Source organism: Chiroxiphia lanceolata, chromosome 2 (assembly GCF_009829145.1).
Source record: "Chiroxiphia lanceolata isolate bChiLan1 chromosome 2, bChiLan1.pri, whole genome shotgun sequence".
NCBI lineage: Eukaryota > Metazoa > Chordata > Aves > Passeriformes > Pipridae > Chiroxiphia > Chiroxiphia lanceolata.
In genome coordinates this window covers 119,606,908-119,627,254 of record NC_045638.1, presented here as the reverse complement: position 1 = coordinate 119,627,254, position 20,347 = coordinate 119,606,908, and the positions used below count along the sequence as shown (strand labels likewise).

At 44.3% G+C, this 20,347-nt stretch overlaps 1 protein-coding gene across 2 annotated transcripts in view; it reads right to left on the bottom strand.

Annotated features, from left to right (window-relative positions):
• Nucleotides 1-20,347, bottom strand: part of UVRAG (UV radiation resistance associated) — a 62,117-nt gene that overhangs the window by 9,646 nt on the left and 32,124 nt on the right. For both annotated transcript variants that reach the window (XM_032678601.1, XM_032678602.1), the window contains exon 13: nucleotides 11,734-11,812. In XM_032678601.1, the coding sequence (XP_032534492.1) occupies nucleotides 11,734-11,812 (79 nt within the window). The remainder of the gene's footprint in view (nucleotides 1-11,733; nucleotides 11,813-20,347) is intronic.

Genomic DNA, 20,347 nt, shown 5'->3' with positions numbered 1-20,347 from the left:
AAAAAAACCCACCAAAATCAAAACCTTTGCATTTGTTCCTCCTCCAACAACCAAAAGTTCATAGAATAACCATCTTTAAGTTCTAAGGTTTTAGAGCATGAAAGGATTGGATTAAGGGCTCTCTCTGTGTCCAACAGCCAAGATCAGAGGAATGCGTGGGAGACTCATATTAAAACACGAGCAAAGCCACTGTTTCTACTAAAACACATTTTCATATAGCTGATAGTAGAGTTGCATATTAAGTAAAATGAAGACATAAGTTCTGTGAAACCTCTAGAAAAAGACTCTGCTTGAGGGTTGTCAGCCCTCAGCAGTGAACCAGCTCCGCTCTGAGCATCTCTGAACCACCACTCCAACCAAGCACCTTCCAAGGATTTACTTCATCAACAGGACTTTTGTACTTCATTAAACTCATGCCAAACACAGGAAAGCTTACTGCCTTCCTACAGGCAACAATTCCACATTAAAACCTTCATTCATCCAATCCACCAGCACAGATCCCTCCTTTGTGAACTAATTAAAACACAAACCTGCAAAGGCTCAGTCACTCTCCTATAAAGTCCACAAGAAGGACCAGAACTACTAAATTTTTTTTTTTCAAGCAAGTTGGCTTGAAAAGAAACCACTTAGTTATCTTTCTATTTCTGGGTAATTGCAGATTGCCCCCAAGATCAGAATTAGGGGTTTTGCCACTCTGGGGCTGCCTTTTAAGAAAAACACCGATATCCTGCATTTACGTGCAAAGAACAACAGCCCTTTTCCTGCCCTGGTCCCTGGGACAGGTTTAATGACTGGGGCTCTACAAGCACATACATTCACTTTCAGCCAGAAACCACAGAGTACCTGGACTGGAATATCATTTTTTTGGGGGGGGGGGGGGGAACCGCAGAATGACTCCAATTCTGAACTCATCTGTTGATCATTTCCCATATTGTTTCCCCAGCCGTGTTCTGAGCCATGTGGAAGCAGTCTAAGAGCTCAGAATACATTATTAAAGTTCAAAAGAGCTGCCCCTTCACTGCATGTTATGCATAATATTGAAGCCTACTCCGAAATCTGCTGTATTTTTGGGCTTCCCTGTGTCTCTCCACTGGTCCTTGATGTTGCAGCACCATCTGTACCCAGGCAGGAGGAGAACCCACCCCACTGCACCGTGCACAGCTCCTGCTCTGCTAAGGCAGTCAAGAGCAATTTGGAATGGCTTCCAGCTAAACGAGGAGTTTCTCTCGATAGCATCGAGAATTTCAAAAGAACATCTGCTCCACAAATGTGAAAACCTACAAACAAAAATAGAAGCAAAAAAAGTGTTCTTTCAATCAGCTTTGCAGAGCTGGTCACCAGCCAAGCATTTACAGGAAGGTTTTCAGAGGATGTCAAACGCTGGGACAGAAATGTAAAATGCAAGTTTTAATAAAATGACATAGTTAATTGTTTTACAAGATCCTGGATGACTTTTCAGAGGATGAAGGAGCACTGGCTGGGGTTCAGATGACTAAGCAGTGCAATAATGGAAACAGAAAGTGTTGTTACAACGCCTGTTGCTACACAAACAGCCTCAGGGCTCCGTGAAATAATGCCTGCTGCTATATAAACAGTTTGTGTGTTTGTACCTTTAGGGGAAATTATAAACTCTTAGATTTTTGAACGCCTCACCTGTTGCTTGCCTCTGTTTTCCTGGAGCTAGGGAGTTGTTCTAGCTCTGAACACTTACATGGCTTTCCTGAAAACCCCTGAGCTGCAGCATCAGTGAAACACGTTGTGGCACAGAACACCTCTTTAGAGAACATCAATCTGAACATCTAGCATTAATTTTCACTTCTCATACTTAAAAAGACTGTCAGCAAACATCAAGCACAGTTTGGAAGTAAACATCACCAAGGGGGTTTTTAAGTTTTCTTAAGCTTCTTGGGGAAGCAGGAGGGGAAAAAAAGCAACATAACAAGCACTGGTGATTATAACAAGTCTTCAAGTCCTCAGTGTTGCTTTCAGAAGGAGCAAATCCAGGACTGCCCCAGCAGTGACAGCCCTCATCCAAGCAGGAGGAAGTGCCCAAATACAACAGCTATTTTAATGGAAATTATGACTTATCTCGATAAGTCAACACCTGCCTCCTTCCCCCAGACTTCCACCTGAAAAGCAGATGTTTACTTTGCAGTTCTTTCAGAGTACTAAACCAACAAGAAAAACAAGTTACTTCAGCATCCTTGAAGACCCGTGTCCTTCATTAATCCACAGGGCACAGGCTGTAAAGTTCCCCAAGCTGACCCAGAGTGCCTAAACCTTCATTAAAACCACCATAAGGGGCTCCACCACAGCTGGGACTTAGCAATGACAAATAAGGCACACAAACAGCACGGGAAGGAGACAACAACTGCACTTCATCCTTTACCTTCAAAGGGTGCTTACTAACAGTCACACTGTTATTTTTAAAGCATTCTTAGTCTAACCTGGCCTGGTCTGTCCTGCATTCCCAAGGTAGAGCTGATATCAATAAGACACTTAGTAAGATACTGTCTGTGTGAAGCCATTCCACCTTGTCCTGGCACTCCAGGCCCTCGTCCAAAGTCCCTCTTCGCTTCCACCTGAAAGGTGGGGGAAATACATGCATGAAATCTAAGTACAACAGGGATTCAGCACTGCCCAAGGAAACTCTATTCTCATCTGATAACAGAACTAATTCCCTTTTTACCTTCTTTGGTTTGCTACAGAATTACATTAAAGCAGCTTCTTCCCCTCACCTCCACCAAAACACCAAGTCTGGTCTTTATTCAAAGCCAGCGGCAGCCTCGACGACAAATGCTCAACAACTTGTAACATTCTGCCAAACATTTATGAAGGGGTTTTCTTCTAATATTTAAAACTGAAATGGGATAATAGACAATATTTAACACTGGATTTTGGTTTCACAGCAATAGTGTTTATTGGAGATAGACCTCAAGAAAACAAGGAAATAGGAGTACGTGTTTGAGTACATGTGGAACACGCTGGAGAACTAAACACTCAGATGAGCCAAAAGCTGTGCTTCCTCCAGGACTCTCTCATGAAACCCTTGCTGAGAGGGAACTCAACACCCCTCCAGAGAGGTCTCACACATCAGCCTTCGTGCTTCCAGTCTGGTGCCCCAGTAAGGAGATGGGGACCCAAAAGACAGGCTGGGAGAAACAGCCCCTCACAGAAGTGAACTATTCCTGTAAAACTTGGTGGTTATGGGGCTTGTTATAAAACCCAACGGATATGGGCCCCCATGCCCATAAAGGTGCCTCTCAGATGCCATGACTGTTTCATAAAAAGGACATTAAAAAAGGCAATTTAGAAGACAGAGCAGTTACTGGCCTCGAAAAGCTTCCCCTGCTCCCCAGTGAAGCACTGAAATAACTAAAACCATGTTTACTGCAGTCTTGCTGCATTTATAGCTTGATAAGATGAAACTATAGAGCATAACCTTTCCAGGTTCAGGTCAGAGCTTCTCAAAAGGGCTTGGGATCACAAAGTGATGTTTATTGGATTATAAGACACTTATTTCCTATGACCTCATTCATCCTGAGCTCTTGTATTAAAAATCCTTACATGAGGCACAGAACAAAAGGTCAGATGTGCAAAAGTCAAAAGGAGAAAGATAAGTAACATTTTGTACCTCCACCTTAAACACAACGTTTTCTGGATGTGTTTAGCTCCCCAAGTGTAATTCTGCACACCTGGGGGTTACTTTTTACCTATATAACCCAAATAAGACCCCACAAATATCAGAGGGGCAATCAGGAATGCACAGGCAGGCACAGAGAACTGGCCCACCTTGGCCTGGCTGGAAATCAGAGAGAACACACACATGGTGCTACTCACTCCTCCTCCATTTATCCATTACCTCCACATTTTGATAAATCCACTCCCAAACCAGGCAACTTTCCCACCAGTCCAGCTCTACCCTGTACCTTAAGATGTTGCAGGAAAGGAACCTGCAGGATTACTTCAGTGTGCACAACAACGTGCTCCATCAGGTGCTGCAAGCACTCAATCTCTCAGCTATTTGTTCTTTGGTGGGAAAACCCTTTGTTTTACAGGGGGTTAAATGCAGCTTCTGGCAGTTCACTCATCCAGGTGTGGGAAAGCTGCTCCTCCAGGCGAAAAGGCTCTTCTTGCTCTGACAAAGCACTACCCAAAGAGCAGGTGATTCAGCCCATGGCACAGAGCCTAAAGGGAGCAAGAATTTGGGGGTTCTCAGCTCCCAGCCACACCTGGTACCTCAGCTAAACTGCTTCCCATGTGTCTGTCCACTGTGCTGCTTCAGTGGGCAAAGGAGACTGACTTCTAAAAAAAAAAAAAAAAGATTAGAGAGTGAATCAAATGGGCAAAGCTCCCATTTGTGAGTACAGAATCAACAGTTTAACCTGTGAAAGACTTGCTTCCTCTCAGGATAACATCAGCACTCCCTGTGCCACATGGCACTGAGACTGGGAATGGTTCCTCGTGTGATGGACAACATCTCAAACTTAACAGCTGAGGTCAGGCAGCATTAAACCAAGGACAGTTCAGCACTGGGCTTCCTGAAAACATCCACTTAGACGTGCTACACTGAAGCACAGCTTGGTTTTTTAATGACACAATATTAACTTGGGAATTATTCACGTGAATTACACACAAGTCCAGACCAGAGAGATACAATAACCCTGGTTAGAATTCCAGCCTCTTAGAAAACAAAATACTTTAAAGCTCTGGATTTCCAAACATTCTGGACTGATCAAAAAAGTGAATGAGCCAATAAGGATCAGACACTTTTATTCCTTTTGCTGGAGAACAACTTGCTCTAAACTTCAAGCAGGGTTCAGAAGAAGCCTGAAAGGCATTTATAGATGATTAAGCAGCTGTCACAACCAAAGCTTTCAAAACAGGTTTTTGCCCTGATGTGCCAAATCTTATGCACAGAAGTATGAGACAAACCCTGCCCCAAGGAGGACAAAACATACACTTAAAACTGTGCAACAGAAGAACAAAGGATGTGAGGGGTGAAGTGAAAATAACAGAAGCTTGGGGGGTGAAAAATCAAAACCCCAGAAGTCACAGTTTGTCACTTGCTTGCCAATGACAGAAGAGCAGAATTTTTGTGCACTAAAGTAGAGGAAGTTTCAGGAAGATGCATTTTCTTTTCACCATGGCAGAAAGTGAGAAGGCTCCAAAGGAAGAGACAGGCTCCCAGAGAGGTCCTGGAATTCCACAGGTGTTAACACCTTATACCTGACAGTGCAGCCTTGCCTCCAGTCACACACCCTACTCATTAGGAAAAATCTCACACACTACAGCTTTTTCCTACACTGCCACGTTGTGCCAGGGCTTGATAACAGACTTCCCACTTCCCTCTGTCCTTCAGTTCCACAACACAGCACTTGCACTCACTACAGAGCAGTTTAGGTTGGCAAATCACACGTGTTTATGGCAGCTTAACCAGACCAGGAATCCATTTGCCTTTTGATTACTAAATTTTGGTTCTATTTTATAAACACACACTCATTTATTTGAGAAACAGAGCAGTCTGAGGAGCTAATGCAGAGCTGGTGACAGCTGCACACACCCCAGTGATGGAACACACAGGGCAGGGGGGGCTCTCCAGATTGGTTTTGGAGAGGTGAGTCCAGGCACAGCTGGTGATGCCACACCTTCTATTCACAGAATCCCAGAATGGTCTGGGTTGGAAAGGACTTTTAAGCCCATCCAGTCCCACTCCTGCCATGGGCAGGGACTCCTTCCACTAGCCCAGGCTGCTCCAAGACCTGTCCAACCTGGCCTTGGACACTTCCAGGGATCCAAGGGCAGCCACAGTTTCTCTGGCCAACCTGTGCCAGGGCCTCACCACCTTCCCAGCCAAGAATTCCTTCCCAATATCCCATCTCTCCCTGCCCTCTGGCACTGGGAAGCCATTCCCTGTGTCCTGTCCCTCCATGCCTTGTCCCAGGTCCCTCTCCAGCTCTCCTGGAGCCCCTTTAGGCCCTACAAGGGGTTCTCAGCTCTCCCTGGAGCCTTCTCTTCTCCAGGTGAACCCCCCCAGCTCTCCCACCCTGTCCCTATGAGGATGATGCTCCATCCCTCCCATCTCCCAACACTGCTCATCCCACCCGAGCTGCAGGAGCCTCCAGCTGCAGGTGCAGGGATTGGAACAGGCAGAAGAGCCAAGATCTGCCCCTCCAGACTGAGTTACCAGCAGCCTTTGCCCACGGGCAAGGACAGGCAGGGTTTGAGCTGCATGAAAGGGGGACTGCTCTTACAGCTAATCCAGGCTCATTTCAACCCACGGGATCTTGGCATGGGCGATAGGAAAGGAAAAAAAGAAAGCCTTTCCAACGAGTTTGCAAAAAGCTTATGTAAATTCCCCAGGTTTAAATGCTCTGGCCCACTGCTGCCCTGGGAGACTTTCAGGAACGAAACCTCTCCAAAGAGCTTTTGGCTCTACACAGCTGGAGAAGGTACTTTGTGGTTTTTCAGGTGCAGTCCCTTCCTCTTACCATTAAAATGAGTGCTTGGCACTTCCCAAGATGAGGACTCGACTCTGGCTTCAACCTGTGCTCTTTCAAGAACACTTCTCCCTGTGCAGCTGAATTGGCCCCAAATTCAGACAGTGCATTCTTTCTGAACTGTATGTTTTATGATCTTAGTTTAGGGGCCTTGTAAAATACGTAGTGTGCAAGTCACAGCATCCTACACTCCCAGGGCCATAACCACTGCATCCACACTGCTACCCACAGCACCCTTAAAGACACTTCTGCTCCCTAGTGTTTATTGCCAAAACAAATTTCTAGGCCTAACATTTCTGCTGTTCAACTTCCCATGGAAAAGTTTAATAGTTTCTATTATAAAGCGGATTTTCTCACATGTTTGATAGTCTAATAGGAGCCAGGAGCTGCACATCTTGCCTCATTTCATGATCAAGAGCTGAATTTCAGTTGGGTTTCTTACACATGGCACCAGTACATAAGCACTCAACTTTCCTTCCATGCAGCTATTGGAAAGATGGCAGTTTGGCTGCACCTAAAACACGTCAAGGAGTGTTTTGCTTTTCCTCTGTGCTTCTGTGCGTGTTCCTTACCTCGTGCATTAGACAGGCCACTGGAGCACAGAGCAGCACTCCCAGGAGAGCAGCACTGGTTGATCATCCCCAGTAAGTCACCCCAAGCACGAAATTCCTCCTGGCACCACGTGGACACAGCTCTGGACACACCACAGGAGGGCTGGACACCAGTTACTGCCTTGGATCTGCATTGTACTGATGTGAAAACAAACATCCTCGGGGACTGACAAAGGAGGGAGGGGTTTTTCTGTGTCCAATAGCAAAGTTCATGTGTTGCTAATGACTGTCAGATGAAAGCACAACTGTTCCTTGGCCAGGGCTGAGCAAACCATGCCAGTGTCAGTCTGACACCCCTCAAGAGCTGTCTGACAAAACAGATCAGGATCAGAAGAGATCCCTCCCTGGGGGGTGATCCCGAGCACGCACCCAGCCTGAACAGGAGGAAGAACAACCTCAACTCCTGCCCTGTAACAAATCCCAAAGACTCCACTCAGCCTGGGAGTGATGCCTGGGAAGGTGATGTGCCACCATCTGCAGAGCCCCCAGCAAACACAGCCAGGAACTTTTGACACAGGCAGGCAGGGACAGGACAAGGGGAGCAGTGCCAAACTAAGAGAGGGCAGATTTGGGTTAGATACCAGGATGAAATTCTTTACTCAGAAGGTCCATGGCTGTGCCAGCAGGATGAGACCCCTGAGAGGTGCCAGCCTTGCCCCTGCTGTGTTCACTCACTGCCCACAGCAAACCTGACCAAGCTTCAGGAGCTCCTAATATTCAACCACTGTAACAGGAGGTTTCCACAGTGTAGTCTCAATCTCTCTGCTGTGAATATCAGGGTGAGAGTTCATTTCCTTCTCCTCCTAAAGCCTCATCTTCCTCAGATACTCCCCACACATGCCTCATTTACCACCTGTGGAGTCTGTGGGATCAGCTACCTGCTGAATGCTCTCCCACTGCCCAATGCTTTGGAGAGCTGAGCAATTCACTCCCATTTTTAGCAACTGTTTGGTACTTTACCTTTGACAATGACAGTGAATTTTTGGGTAGGTATTATTAGACACAAGTCACTAATTTCCCTGTGAAAAGAATAAAACCCACCCCCACATTTGTTTGTTAAGAGTCAAAGAGCTGAAATCTTAACTGGAAATTTATGGTCTTACCTAACGTTATCCAACTTAAAAAGCTCCTCTGTGCACTTCGTGAGGGATTCAATTTTACAAACAGAAAATATGGGGATTGAAACAATTTGTGCTCATGTCCAGATGGAAGTTATTATGAGCTCTCGGAATTAACACACATTGTTTTGACTTCGGAATGTAACAGCAAAGCAAGTTTCCCCAAATAAATGCTCTACCAAGCTAGCACTGAGCTGCTTCTAATTCCAGCTGAATTCCCCCGAGAGCAAGATGTGGTTTCCATTGTTATTATCCTGCTGTTTTACAAAACAGTACCACTTTATCTCTAGTAGAGTCTTTATTTCAGTCATTTCACTCGCTATCAACCCTGTCTCACTTCTCCCCCGCTCACGTTTCTCCTCTGCCAGCAGAACTCCAGGTAATTGTGAGAGGGAATAAAACATTATATAAAACTCTGTGAAACTGGGAGAGTTCATACAAATCCTTTCAAGTACTTCTTTAAGTTGATACAAGTTTTTCTGGGCTCTTTGTCTCTCACCCAGAGTGATCAAGACTTGCAGGAACGATTCAAGAGAGGTGATGGAGACCCAGGCTCCTCTCCTAACTCTCCAGTGAAGTCACCACTGTCCCTCCCAGCCACCTCCAGCCTTCCCACAGCACACTGAGGGAATTAGGCAATGGATTCACATCTATTCATGACAAAGAGTCATTTCAGGATTGGTTCTCTGAATTAAGGCCAACACCTCTGGGCCTTAAAAGGATCCTCTTTCAGGTCTGGAGATGAGAGAGAGGCAGCTGCTCATTCTCCATCCAAACTTCATTACTTTCACACATCCACATGAACTAAGCACATGTGGGAGCCCCTCTGAAAGCAGCCCTGAGATCTTCTAAAAGCAACTTCAGTTCAACAGCTCCAGCATCCCCAGGAATACAAAGGATTCACAGAGTCTCAGGTTTGCAGGTCGAGTCAGTCCCTGAGAACAGAGGGGCTGTGATGTTTTCCTGCAGTTACCTACCTGTTCTGCTTCCACAATGGAATTTCCCCTTGGCAGAACTATAAAAAGTAGCAACATTTGACCAAGGATATCAAAACAAAGGTGACTACAACAGTTTATATGGACATCAGTAACACTTTCCTGATTAAATAAGTAGGAGAAAGCCCCTCAGAAATCCCGAATTACTTTCATTACGTTTTTATGTCCAAGAGCAGACAATCCCAAACATTACCATGTGAACCACTGGTGTTGCACAAACCACTTCAAAGCCTGGCCACCACTGCTCCAGCTTGCACAGCACCACTGACCCCACGGAAATTTGGAAACTTTTTTAACACAAACATGCACTGAAATTCTTCATTTACTTTTATGGGTTCGAACACTTGCCAGTGCTTTCAGAAACCAACTGCCAGGAGCTGGAAGGCAGCACGGGTGAGTGGCCCTGTGTTCAGCTGCTCAGAGGCCTCACAAACAGGACAAAGGGAAAACCAGAATGAGAGAGGTTTCAGCGGGTCCAGCAGGGACAAGTCAGGGATAAAGAGGAAAACAAGGGAAGTGGTGACAGTTCCTACAAAATGGAAGAGGCACAAGGGCCAACCAACCCCCAGCACACGGACTGCAAACAACCAGCATGTGAAGAGGAGGAGGACAAGGAGCCCAGAGGCTCTTGTTTGCATCCCAGGATGGAATGGTAAAGTCCAGCACGAGATCAAAAGCAGCACTACCACTCCCAGCTTACAGACTGAACTAATGGGTTTGTGGAAGCAGAGATTAAGGAGAGCATTGATTTGATAGTAATGGAGAGGGAAAGCTATCAAAGAGTATTTAATCCCTTTTTCTCACCAGTCTTCCCCCCATGAAGGTCAAGTGTGAACAGCTGGCTGCTATTACTAATACCACCAACAAAGAGGCACAGTCTAAGCTCCATTAACAGCCTGGTTAAGTGAATTTCCAAGATTAGCAGGGCTTGATTAACTTCATCTTAAGATATTTTAGCCTTTAAATAATTTCAGAGCCGCTGGAGGTTATCGTCCAAAATACACTGAGCACGGGCAAGACACCAGAAGTCTGGAAAATGGTAAATGCAATCCAAGCTTAAAAAACAAACAACACAAAAAGATCCAGAAGCTTTACTTCGATTTGGGGTAAGGAATGGCAAAAAAGTGATGGAAGAGAGAACTAGAAAAACAAACAAGTAGAAACTAAGCATAAAAAGGCCAGATTTTTCAAGAATAAAACTGTAAGACTAATCTACTTTCAAGCCTTACAAATGGGTTAGAAACAGAAATGGCATATTTCTGTTGGAATTTAAATCTCTTGGCACTTTCTGGTGCAATATGCTCACAAGCATGCTGGGGAAATGGGATTTTCATGAAGCAGGAGCGAGTCCAGAGCAAGGACTCTTTGGGTGCAGTGAGGAATGGCTGCAAATGGAAGTGCAGGGGAAGGGGGGCTCCACCCAGGTGAAGAGAACCCCAGTTCCAGCAACATTTGATTTAGGAGAGCTGGAGGTGCAGCAGCACAAAGCTGAGCCTGAGTTCTCAACCCCCCTCTCCCCAGTTTCTTCCATCCCCAAGTCAGGACCACGGCTGAGAACAAAAGGTGCATCTTTGAGGACACACTCGAGGTGCAGGAGGTCAAACATGACTGAGAACCTGCACAAACCCAGGGGGGTTTGGGTGCTGTGCAGAGGGTCCCTGGGGCTGCTGCACTGAATGAGATTCACTCTGGCAGTGAAGCTCTGTTCAAAGCACAAACCCACTGGAACACAGGGAACTGGAACTAAAAGGACAAGAGCTGTGCTGCATTTCTGCCAATTCTCTCCTCAGTGCTTGGAGAGCAACACTTGCCCAGCTGTGTCCAGCTGTGGGCACTGCACTGCAGGAGAGATGGGGACTCAGGTGGAGAACTGGAGGCAAGAAGAATCCTCAGAAATCGAGAGAGAACACTTTAAAAACGGAAGGAGGTCTTTCAGAGCATAAAAGTCTGCAAAGAGGAAGAGACTTAAACCAGATTATTATAATAAGTGATTATGTGATGATTTTTAAAATACATGAAAAGCAAGGAAGTAGGGTTGACTGGAGGTCCTTTTTTTTAGATTAAGTATAAAGTCATGCCTTTGCAAGACTTCAGGTTTTCTACTTGTGTTTTCTTATAAGAGTAGAATACTGGTTAAAGTAATAATACAGCAAATTAAAGACAGCAGTGAGAATGACACAGATGGATCTGTAAGTATGACAGAATAAAAAAGCAGAAAACATTTACAATTTTCAAAGCAGTGTGTACAGACTCATGGAATTTACTATTTGAAAAAGAAAAGATTCACTATTATCTGACCAGTCCTTCTCTAAGCACCACAGAATAAAACCTCAAGCCCACAGCTGTAAGGTAAGACAAGGATTTCAAGGATATATCTCCTAGTTCACAGATGTTCCCCACAGAGAACAGCATCACCAGACAGCACGTGCACACAGGTCATACTGACACTAAGCTGAAAATAGATATAAATAAAGAATAATAATAATAAAATCACCTCAAGTGTACCTACCTGTGCTATATTTTTGTTGAGAAGATAAACTCCATATTCAAACTGAAGCTTCTCCCCTCCTTTTGGATATAAAGGAAATCTGATGGGAAAGAAAAAAAAAAAAGAGGGGAAAAAAAGCATTTAAGGTGAAATAGTTCAAATGCTTATGCAAACTTCCAAAATCCCCAGACTCCTTCTCTGAGAAGGTAAAGATTTAACAAGCTTCCCTTGCTGACTTCTCCCAGGAACCCCCTCGCAGGATGTTCTTGGAAACCCTTTGCAGCCCCAGTCAATCAGCCTTTTAAAAACTGATGTCACAACTCAGCTGAGGAATTCCAGATTTTTTGAGCATTTCAGGTTTTTAAAAGATACTTATTATTGTGGATTGTTCTGTGATGGGCAGAGCACAAAGCCCTTCACACAGAAGGCATTTGCAGGCTCATTTACCAGAGGAAGAGTCAGAATAGAAGTGATTCCTTTCATACCCCCCCCCAAAGGTTTAAGTCACAGCATCACAGGTCACTACAGCCCTTGCAAACACGCTCCTGATGTTTACTTTGCCTCTTTAATCAATATTGCTCACCACTGAAATGTCACAAATAGCTTGTGGAACAGCACAGCACCACCTCACCTGCTGTGTGAGATGGGAGAACTAAAGTTCATTGCCCCTAAAGCACTGAAACAGTTTGACAGTGTCTGCATTCAAAAATATCATTTCATATGTCTGTTCCAGAGATCTCAGCTCAAGTGCAGCAGTTCTCCTGAACAGCTTTCGTGGCTGTACACTGCATTTCTGAGGGTTGGCTTTTAACTCCTCCTCAGCAGCAGAGGTTTGAGGTCACCCTGGGCAGTTCAGCAATCTCGGGACAATCTGAAATCCACGTTTATGGGAACTCCACCATGAAAGGAGCTCCTGCCTTCTCAAGAGCCACATGTCCTGCAGCTCCTAATCAAGATGCTGAGTGTATTATCTGCATAAAACCCCACATTAAGGCAGAAACCAAAGGCTCCCTCAAATATAAGATAACAAATACAGGAGATCAGTATCTACTAGAAACAACACACATTCTGGAGAGGTGATTAGGCAAAGTGGATTTTATCATCCATCAGCCCCACAGTGGAGTGCATTTGCAACTTTTAAGAATTATATAGTGCCATTAAAGCTAAAGGTCAGCAGGGTACGATCACAGCAGATCAAATATTGAGATGTCAGCTCCAGGTTTTATGCTACTTTCAAACTCGCTGGGTCACTTCAAGTTGAGGAATATAAAAATCCCTGTGAATAGTGTATATCTAACTCACCTTGCTTAATAGATCTATAAATCCAACTAGTTCCCCATGCAAGAAAATGAAACCTTTCCAAATGAACACATGCTACAAAAATTCCATTCTAAGTGTAAAACACAAAGCAAAAGGAATTCATCTCCATCTCTCCAGTTACACTTCCCGGGCAGAGCAGGGGTTACATTTAAAGGATACCTTTACAATTAACAGCCTAAAACCAACCCAAGTTTGACAATAAAAGCACCATTAGGAACACAAGCCATGTTTCACTCCAAGGTAGTATTTCATGAAGTCACTGGTAATGGGAACCATGTATTCTATTATTAGACACAGAGCTCTTCAATCCGTATAGAAAAGAGGATAAAAACTGGTTTATGGTGCTACCATCTCCCACACACAGGGGAAAATCAGGCTTTTCTGTTTATCACACTGCTCCTGCTTCTTTGCCAATATTCACATTTCTCCCCTCTAACTTGCACTAATTAATCTTGAAAGCTTTTAAAACCACACACATCCCGGGTCAGCCTTCCCAGCATAATCACTGACAGGCCAGTCTGGAGAACTGTCAGTGCTGTCTCTGGCTGTGCACATTCAGGGCTCCAGAGACAAAGATCCCCAACTGTTCTGTCTGTCTCTGGGTGTTATCTTGCTTGCCCATTAAGCCTGGTCACAAGCAATGAACTGGAGGGAGAGGAACCCCAACATTTCACACAGTGCTTCGCTGACTATAATCGAACACGACTCCAACTGCTGGCTCCCCACATCCAATTCTTCTTGCCTGCTCCACAGAAAAGCAGGACTGGGAGCTCAACCCCTCCCTCTGGCACGCTGCAGAAAGCTAAGTCTGCTGTGCAAGGTTTTAGTTATCCTAAATACTTTTGAAAACTACTATTTCAGTACTTTTATAAACACAAAGCACGTAATAAACTGCAAAATGGCCTCTGCCTGCCCACTCTGCTCCAAAGTGCACCTTCCTTTCTTCCTGGTATGTTTGGGGGGGAAAAAAAAAGAGATCATTGAAGCTCCTTTAAAGCAGAACACAGACACCTACCCTGAGATGGCAAATTCCAAGGGGGAAGAAGAAAAAACACAGGCTACAGGTACCTGCTGTGTGATCACCAGAAAAGATCATCTGAGAGAAGCTGTCAAGTAAGAGGAATTCTGTTCTGAGTCAACCTCTGGTTCTCCTCAGAGGAGCACTTACCACTGCAGGAGACCATCCCCTGCCACGTGAGCAGGCAGCAATTTTGAACTAAACAGCTTCTGCTCAGCCAGGTTCAACCTGTGCCCTCGGAAAAATATGTTGATATTTACTCACAACTACAGAATATAATATTTCAACAGCACTTAAGACTCCTTAAAACACAGCCCTAATACACCCTGAGCAGATGATCTGTCTATAAAGAGCAGGGCAGACAGCAGGAGTAATTTTAACAGTGACTCATAAGGAGTATCAGTTACTCCTTAACAAAGGGTTGCAACCCATCTCTTACTGCCTTCTAAATATATGGATTAAACCCCTGGTTTTGATAAGACAGCCTGGGCAACAATTTGATACTAAAGTGCCTCCACTGCTCACTAATACAGGTGTATTTAAAAAACAGAAAACTGATTAAAGAAAAAAAGATCTTGTCAAGCTGCCTGCAGAAATTGATTCTGGAAAACCACAGGCCTGGTTCAAAGCTAAAACCAGCCTGATTGTGGTGGTGGTTTAAGCATTAGACCTCTCTTACAACTCAGAGAAATTGTGCTGAATATTCTACTCCAACCACTGAAAACTCCTCTGCACTGTCCCACCTTTCTCAGCTGGCCTTACACAAGCACTTCTGAGCCCTCAAGAGCTCCTCTAATTTCAGATCCTCAGCTCATCTTTAGCTGTTTCACAGAGTCTCTTCAGTGTTTGATGAACATGCAAGAGAATCCCGGGATTGTTGGTTCAGGCACACGGTAACTGTGAGGGAAAGATGAAAGAATCCTTATTCCATACATTTACTGCAAACCTCAAGCATCTCCTATGAATTCAAGCCCAGGTACATTTGCTGTTGTGTCCTGTGATTTATGAACTCCTCTGCATCCAGAACTATCACACGTGTACCAATATACTGGTGGCCCATTTTTATTGTCTATAACAGCCTGTCTTTAATACAAACTATTTTTAAAGCTTAAGAAATTGCTTCATTTTCAACTGCCTTCACCTGCTTCTACTTTGGTGTCACACCATGTGTTTTAGATCTTTTATTCTCTCTTCTGTTCAGACTTCTGCCCAAATTATATCAAAGTTTAATCTCTACTTCAGAAAGCTCTGAAGAGAAGAAGGGGGTAGAATAATTATTTTTACACCTCCCATCTGACTGTCCTCCACAGGCTGAAGTGTGGCACAGTTTCAATAGCACCTTACATCCCATTTGGCCAATGTGAGTAAAATTCCAAACCTAGTCTAGAATTGTGCTATAAAGCCTTAATTTCCAAAATCATTCAGAACTCTGAAGACCAGGAGTATTTGTAGCTTTGCAAGTCAAACTAACAGCAAGGACACTTATGCCCTAGGAACACTTAATTCTCATAGAAGGGCCTGGGTAGGAAGGGACCTTAGAGACTGGAATCTTAGTCCCAAGACTAAATAAAACCAGCACCACTGTATTTTGACATCGCTGTATTTACAGTATCTGACACTTCCTGGCCAACTGCACCAAATTTGTCAGAGAACAAACTCAACCTGGCTTTTTCCTTCACTTCTCATTTCCCAGGACAGTGAGCAGGATGGCTGCAGGGAGATGGCTCTGGAGCAGACTTGGCAGGATGCAGCTGAAACCCAATTATTCACTATTATACAGATAAAGAACTGATGTAATTTGTGTGTCTGTAAGACACTGGTGTGATAACAGAGCCATCCATCAGATCCAGGGAACAACTGTGCCTCACACAACACCACAAAAAATGGGGCAGTTAAGAAAATGATGAGACTCAAGCTTAAATCTACTGATGGGACACTCTACACAAGGACAGAACTAAACAGCCCAATCCAGATAAGATAATGACCTGAAAAAGTCACAAGTTCTTGCTTGATATACCTGAAGTATGAGGAGTGTACAAGAAAAAGGTTTAAATATCTCCTGAGTTCTTTCACCCTCATGCCCTTTTGGGGGTCTGCAAGGGAGGAAGGAGGGTTTTCCCCCCAGCCCAACCACATCCTGTTTGCTCACTGCAAGGGAATGTTGGATCCAGCAGAGCAAACTTTGTTATTTAAAAGTGCTGGGACTTCTCTGAACCAGAAGAAAGCAAACCCTTTTAAGTGAGAACGACCACCACTGTCCAGCCAGCACTTGAAATCAGGATTCCCCAGGACACTTCAAATCAAATATTAGGAAAGGTAGGCTGCTCAAAAGCCACAGGCACCAAAATCCCAGCACTTCCAACCTCTTAGCATCCCATCTAAAGGACAGGGCACAAGGAGCTTTGGCTGCACAGCTTTAAAATCTGTTTCCTTCTCAGAAAAGCTGCACCACAGTTCTGTCAGCCTCAGAGCAGAGATTGGCACAGATCTTCAGCAGAAGACCCAAAATTAAATGAAAAGGCAGGAAAAAGGAAGGCAAGTGTACACTTTACTTGTTGGAGATTAAGGCATGAATATGAATCCCAAGTCCCAAGGGAATTCAGACTGGATTACTACATGGGTTTGAGTTCCTACTTGAGAGGAAAAGCTACACTTGTAAAACAAACTTGATGACAAAAATACAGACTGCCAAGGGGGAAAAGCACATCCTCCTTCAAGCTTTGCACAACACAGAGATAATTAGTTTAGTGAGAAAGGAAAACATTAGCAGTGTGACTTTCTGCAGTGTATTTTCAAAATGCCTGTGTGAATAGTTAAGGTGGTGATAATGGAAAGCAGGAGCATCTCTCTGTGATAAGTGTAACTACTGTGCCCTTGCTCTTGGACAATGCACAGCAGCTTCAGTGTGGGCAGACTGGAGGGAGAAAATACAAAAGCAAAGACCCAGATTCTGAAAGTCAGGCAGTTCCTGATAACAGTCACCAATTTATACAAGAGGGAATCATTCCACTGCTCCAGCAAATAATGCTTTCAAAGAGCCCCAAGCACAGAGAGGAACCCATGGAGCCACTGACACTGATGGCTTTTTGTTAATTGGGCATTTTGTGACAGATTTCAGCTTGGATTCCAGGCTTGCACCATCCAAGCCATGATGGATGTCACAGCACAGGGGCTGTCTGGAAGGGCAGAGCACAAACCTTGCTATCAGAACTGTAAATCTCCTGCCACTGGAGGATCATTTTTAACTGGAGGACACTTTACACAGGGCAAGTCCCTGCTTATTTGAAACAATGAAGTCATGTTTTGAAAAAGAATCTCATCAGGAGTATAGTGTTCCAATGGGAGCAAATTAAGCCTAGTATGTCTTCACAGAAACATTTCTCAGCTGGAGATGTCTGGGGTCAGTGGTCTCATCCACTGCAGTAAACAAAAATCTGCTCTCTCAGCCTGGCCAGGAGCATGTAAAAACTTCCAGTTCCCAGAAAGAGTGTTAACAGGACCTAAATTTATTAAAGAACACCTGATCTAATTCTTAATCTATGCACTGCAATATTTGCTGACCCACTGAAGGCACGAGCATTATTTTGGTAATCAAGAATAAAATAAGCCAGGATTCGAGCTAAATATCCTCAAGAATGTAGAATGTAAAAATACAGTTCAAGAGAAGTTCATGGCAGAAAGCATTCTTTGAGCAATATAGCTGCACACTTAACACACACTCCATCTACCCCAAAGATTCAGCTCTGCTTTGACAGCTATTGGATTTCTCAACCAAACATCTCCCTCCATCTGATTTAAGTTTGCCAAGATTTCTCCCCAAAGCTGCCATTTCATTATCTCAGCCCAAGCCCCAAATATGATTAAAGACTTCTCCACTGAGCTGGGGAACGTTCATGTCAGTGAAAAGTTACCCTTCACTTGCTGGTGTCCCCATTTTCCAGGTTGCTTTGTTGCAAGTGGCTCATCTGTTCCCAGGCACAGAGCAGGAACCTCCTCAGTGCTGCTGGACCAAGCCTGTTAAAATTGAGACACTGATTTTCCCCTTCTTCCAAGCTGGAGGGAGGCCCCAGCAGTGAGGGTCACTTACAGACTGTGCTCATTCCACAAGTGGGTTCCAAATGCTCCAGCATTATCCACAGGCTGGTTCAGCAACACCTATTTGCAAATACAGCTTGTCTTCCAGTTCTTTGAGGTGTGACAACACACTGAGGAAGGTAATTTGGAAGCAGTTTTGGGGCAGAACTGGCAAGGAATTCCACATTGGTTTTATTCAGAGAGCCTGAGAAGAAACTTTTCCCATCAGAACTTCCACTGTCAGTAACTCCAATTTAACACTGTGAAGCACACACAACACAATGCAAGCTTTCCTGACCAGCAGGACCAGGGCAGTGCCCATGCCCTGTGCTGGGCACTGCTGAAGCACCTCCAACCCTGGGGGCTTACCCTGTTAGCAGAACTATTTCTTGAAACCCTTCTCGTTTCCAACTCACCCAGCAGGGAAGTAAGAGCTCTTGAAAATCTTTTAAAAGACACAGTATGAGTGACAATGCAAAAGTCCAACAGAAATAATTGTTCTGAATGTGCATTTCACCTGTCCAGACACATGTAGGGTAACTAGAAAGGTGATTAAACTCCAGAAACCCCATTATTTTTCTTAGAGGGGTATATATATTTCCAAACTGTTTATACTACAAAATACTATGATAGGAGGAGCAACGCCAACACAGGGAATTTCACAGCGTATGTCCCACTCCAGACATAACAATCCTTATTTTGCCCTGAGCTGGAAGCTACTCTGCATTCAAAACTCTGGGAGCAGACTAACAGAAGCATGAAATGTAGGGCTCGACAGACACAGTGTCAGGACACATCAGAAAGAGTTTAATCCCGGCATTCTCACGCTGCTGATGAGAATGTGATGAAGTGTTAGGTTTCAGTTGCACCAGAACAGAGCCAAGGAACTGAGGTGGTTTATTCTGCAAACATGCTGCTTGTCACTGCACAGAGGAACAAGCTGCTGTCCCAAGGAGCTTAAATCTGGGAGTTATATGTCCACAGAATCATGTAGGTTGGTAGATCTTTAAGAATGACCCAAACCCAACCATTCCCCAGCACTGCCAAGGCCACCACTGAGCCATGTCCCCAGGTGCCACATCCACAGGGCTGTTAAATCCCTCCAGGGATGGGGACTGCCCTGGGCAGCTGTGCCAGGGCTGGACAGCCCTTCCCATGAAGAAAAACTCGTGTTTTAGTAGTACCTAAACTATTTTGAATAAAGAGGAACACACTTACTGAATGGATTATAAACACTGATATCCCTATGATTGCAGGGCTGCCCGTACACTGCGTGGCAGTCATTCCATGCCTCATTCCACCCTCAGGAATCACGGAATCATTACGGTTGGAAAAGACCTCCAAGACCATGGAGTCCAAACTATGACCCAACACCACCTTGCCAACCAGACCAGAGCACTGAGAAAAGAAACTTGGAAGTGTAGTAGCACCTTTATACACTACAACTTTAAAAATACACACATTTACTTATTAATTTGCTCTGGAGTGAAAAAACTCAGCTATTCCCCCCAAAGCACAACTTCTAGAAGCTCCTAATAAGGATCTTGGGGCAACCCTGCCATCAAAAAAAAAAAAAAAAAAGAAGTACAAAGCCAAGTAAAATGTTTAACATAGTCAGTAATCAGGATGTATGTGTTATAATAAAGATTAAATACAGGGATTACCTCACTGCAATTACTCAACAGTTTATGTTGGAGTTTGAAAAGCTGCTAAAGGACAGGTGACTGAAATAAAGAAATTTAATAATGCATGTTAATTGCTGTGCTCAGTGCAGTCAGGAGCAAGGGAGAAACACGAACCATGAGTTTAGAAAGAAAACTGCAATTTATGACATTTGAGGTTTTCTGTAGTAACCAAAGTCCTTTGAGAGTTGGTGGGATTGTCTCTCCAATAGCTGGGAAGAGAAGATTCTCAGGCAGGAGCTAATCCTGAAAAAATCTTGCAGAACACAGGTAAATGGCCCAACAGGGATTCATACTCTTAGCTAAACTTTCTCCTTTCCACAAATCTATTGTGAAATCAAGGATTAAGTCATGGGGGTTTGGAAGGCTGTAGCCTGAAGGACTAAACCCTCCAATCTGTCTCAGACAACAGGAAATTGGGTTAATCTTTACACACCCACACACAGGCAGCTCTACTCCTCAGAAATGTGTTTTGCAGATATAAATGTTCTAGCTTGCAATCCTTCTCCAAGTGATGCTCAGGAAGGATATGACCATATGC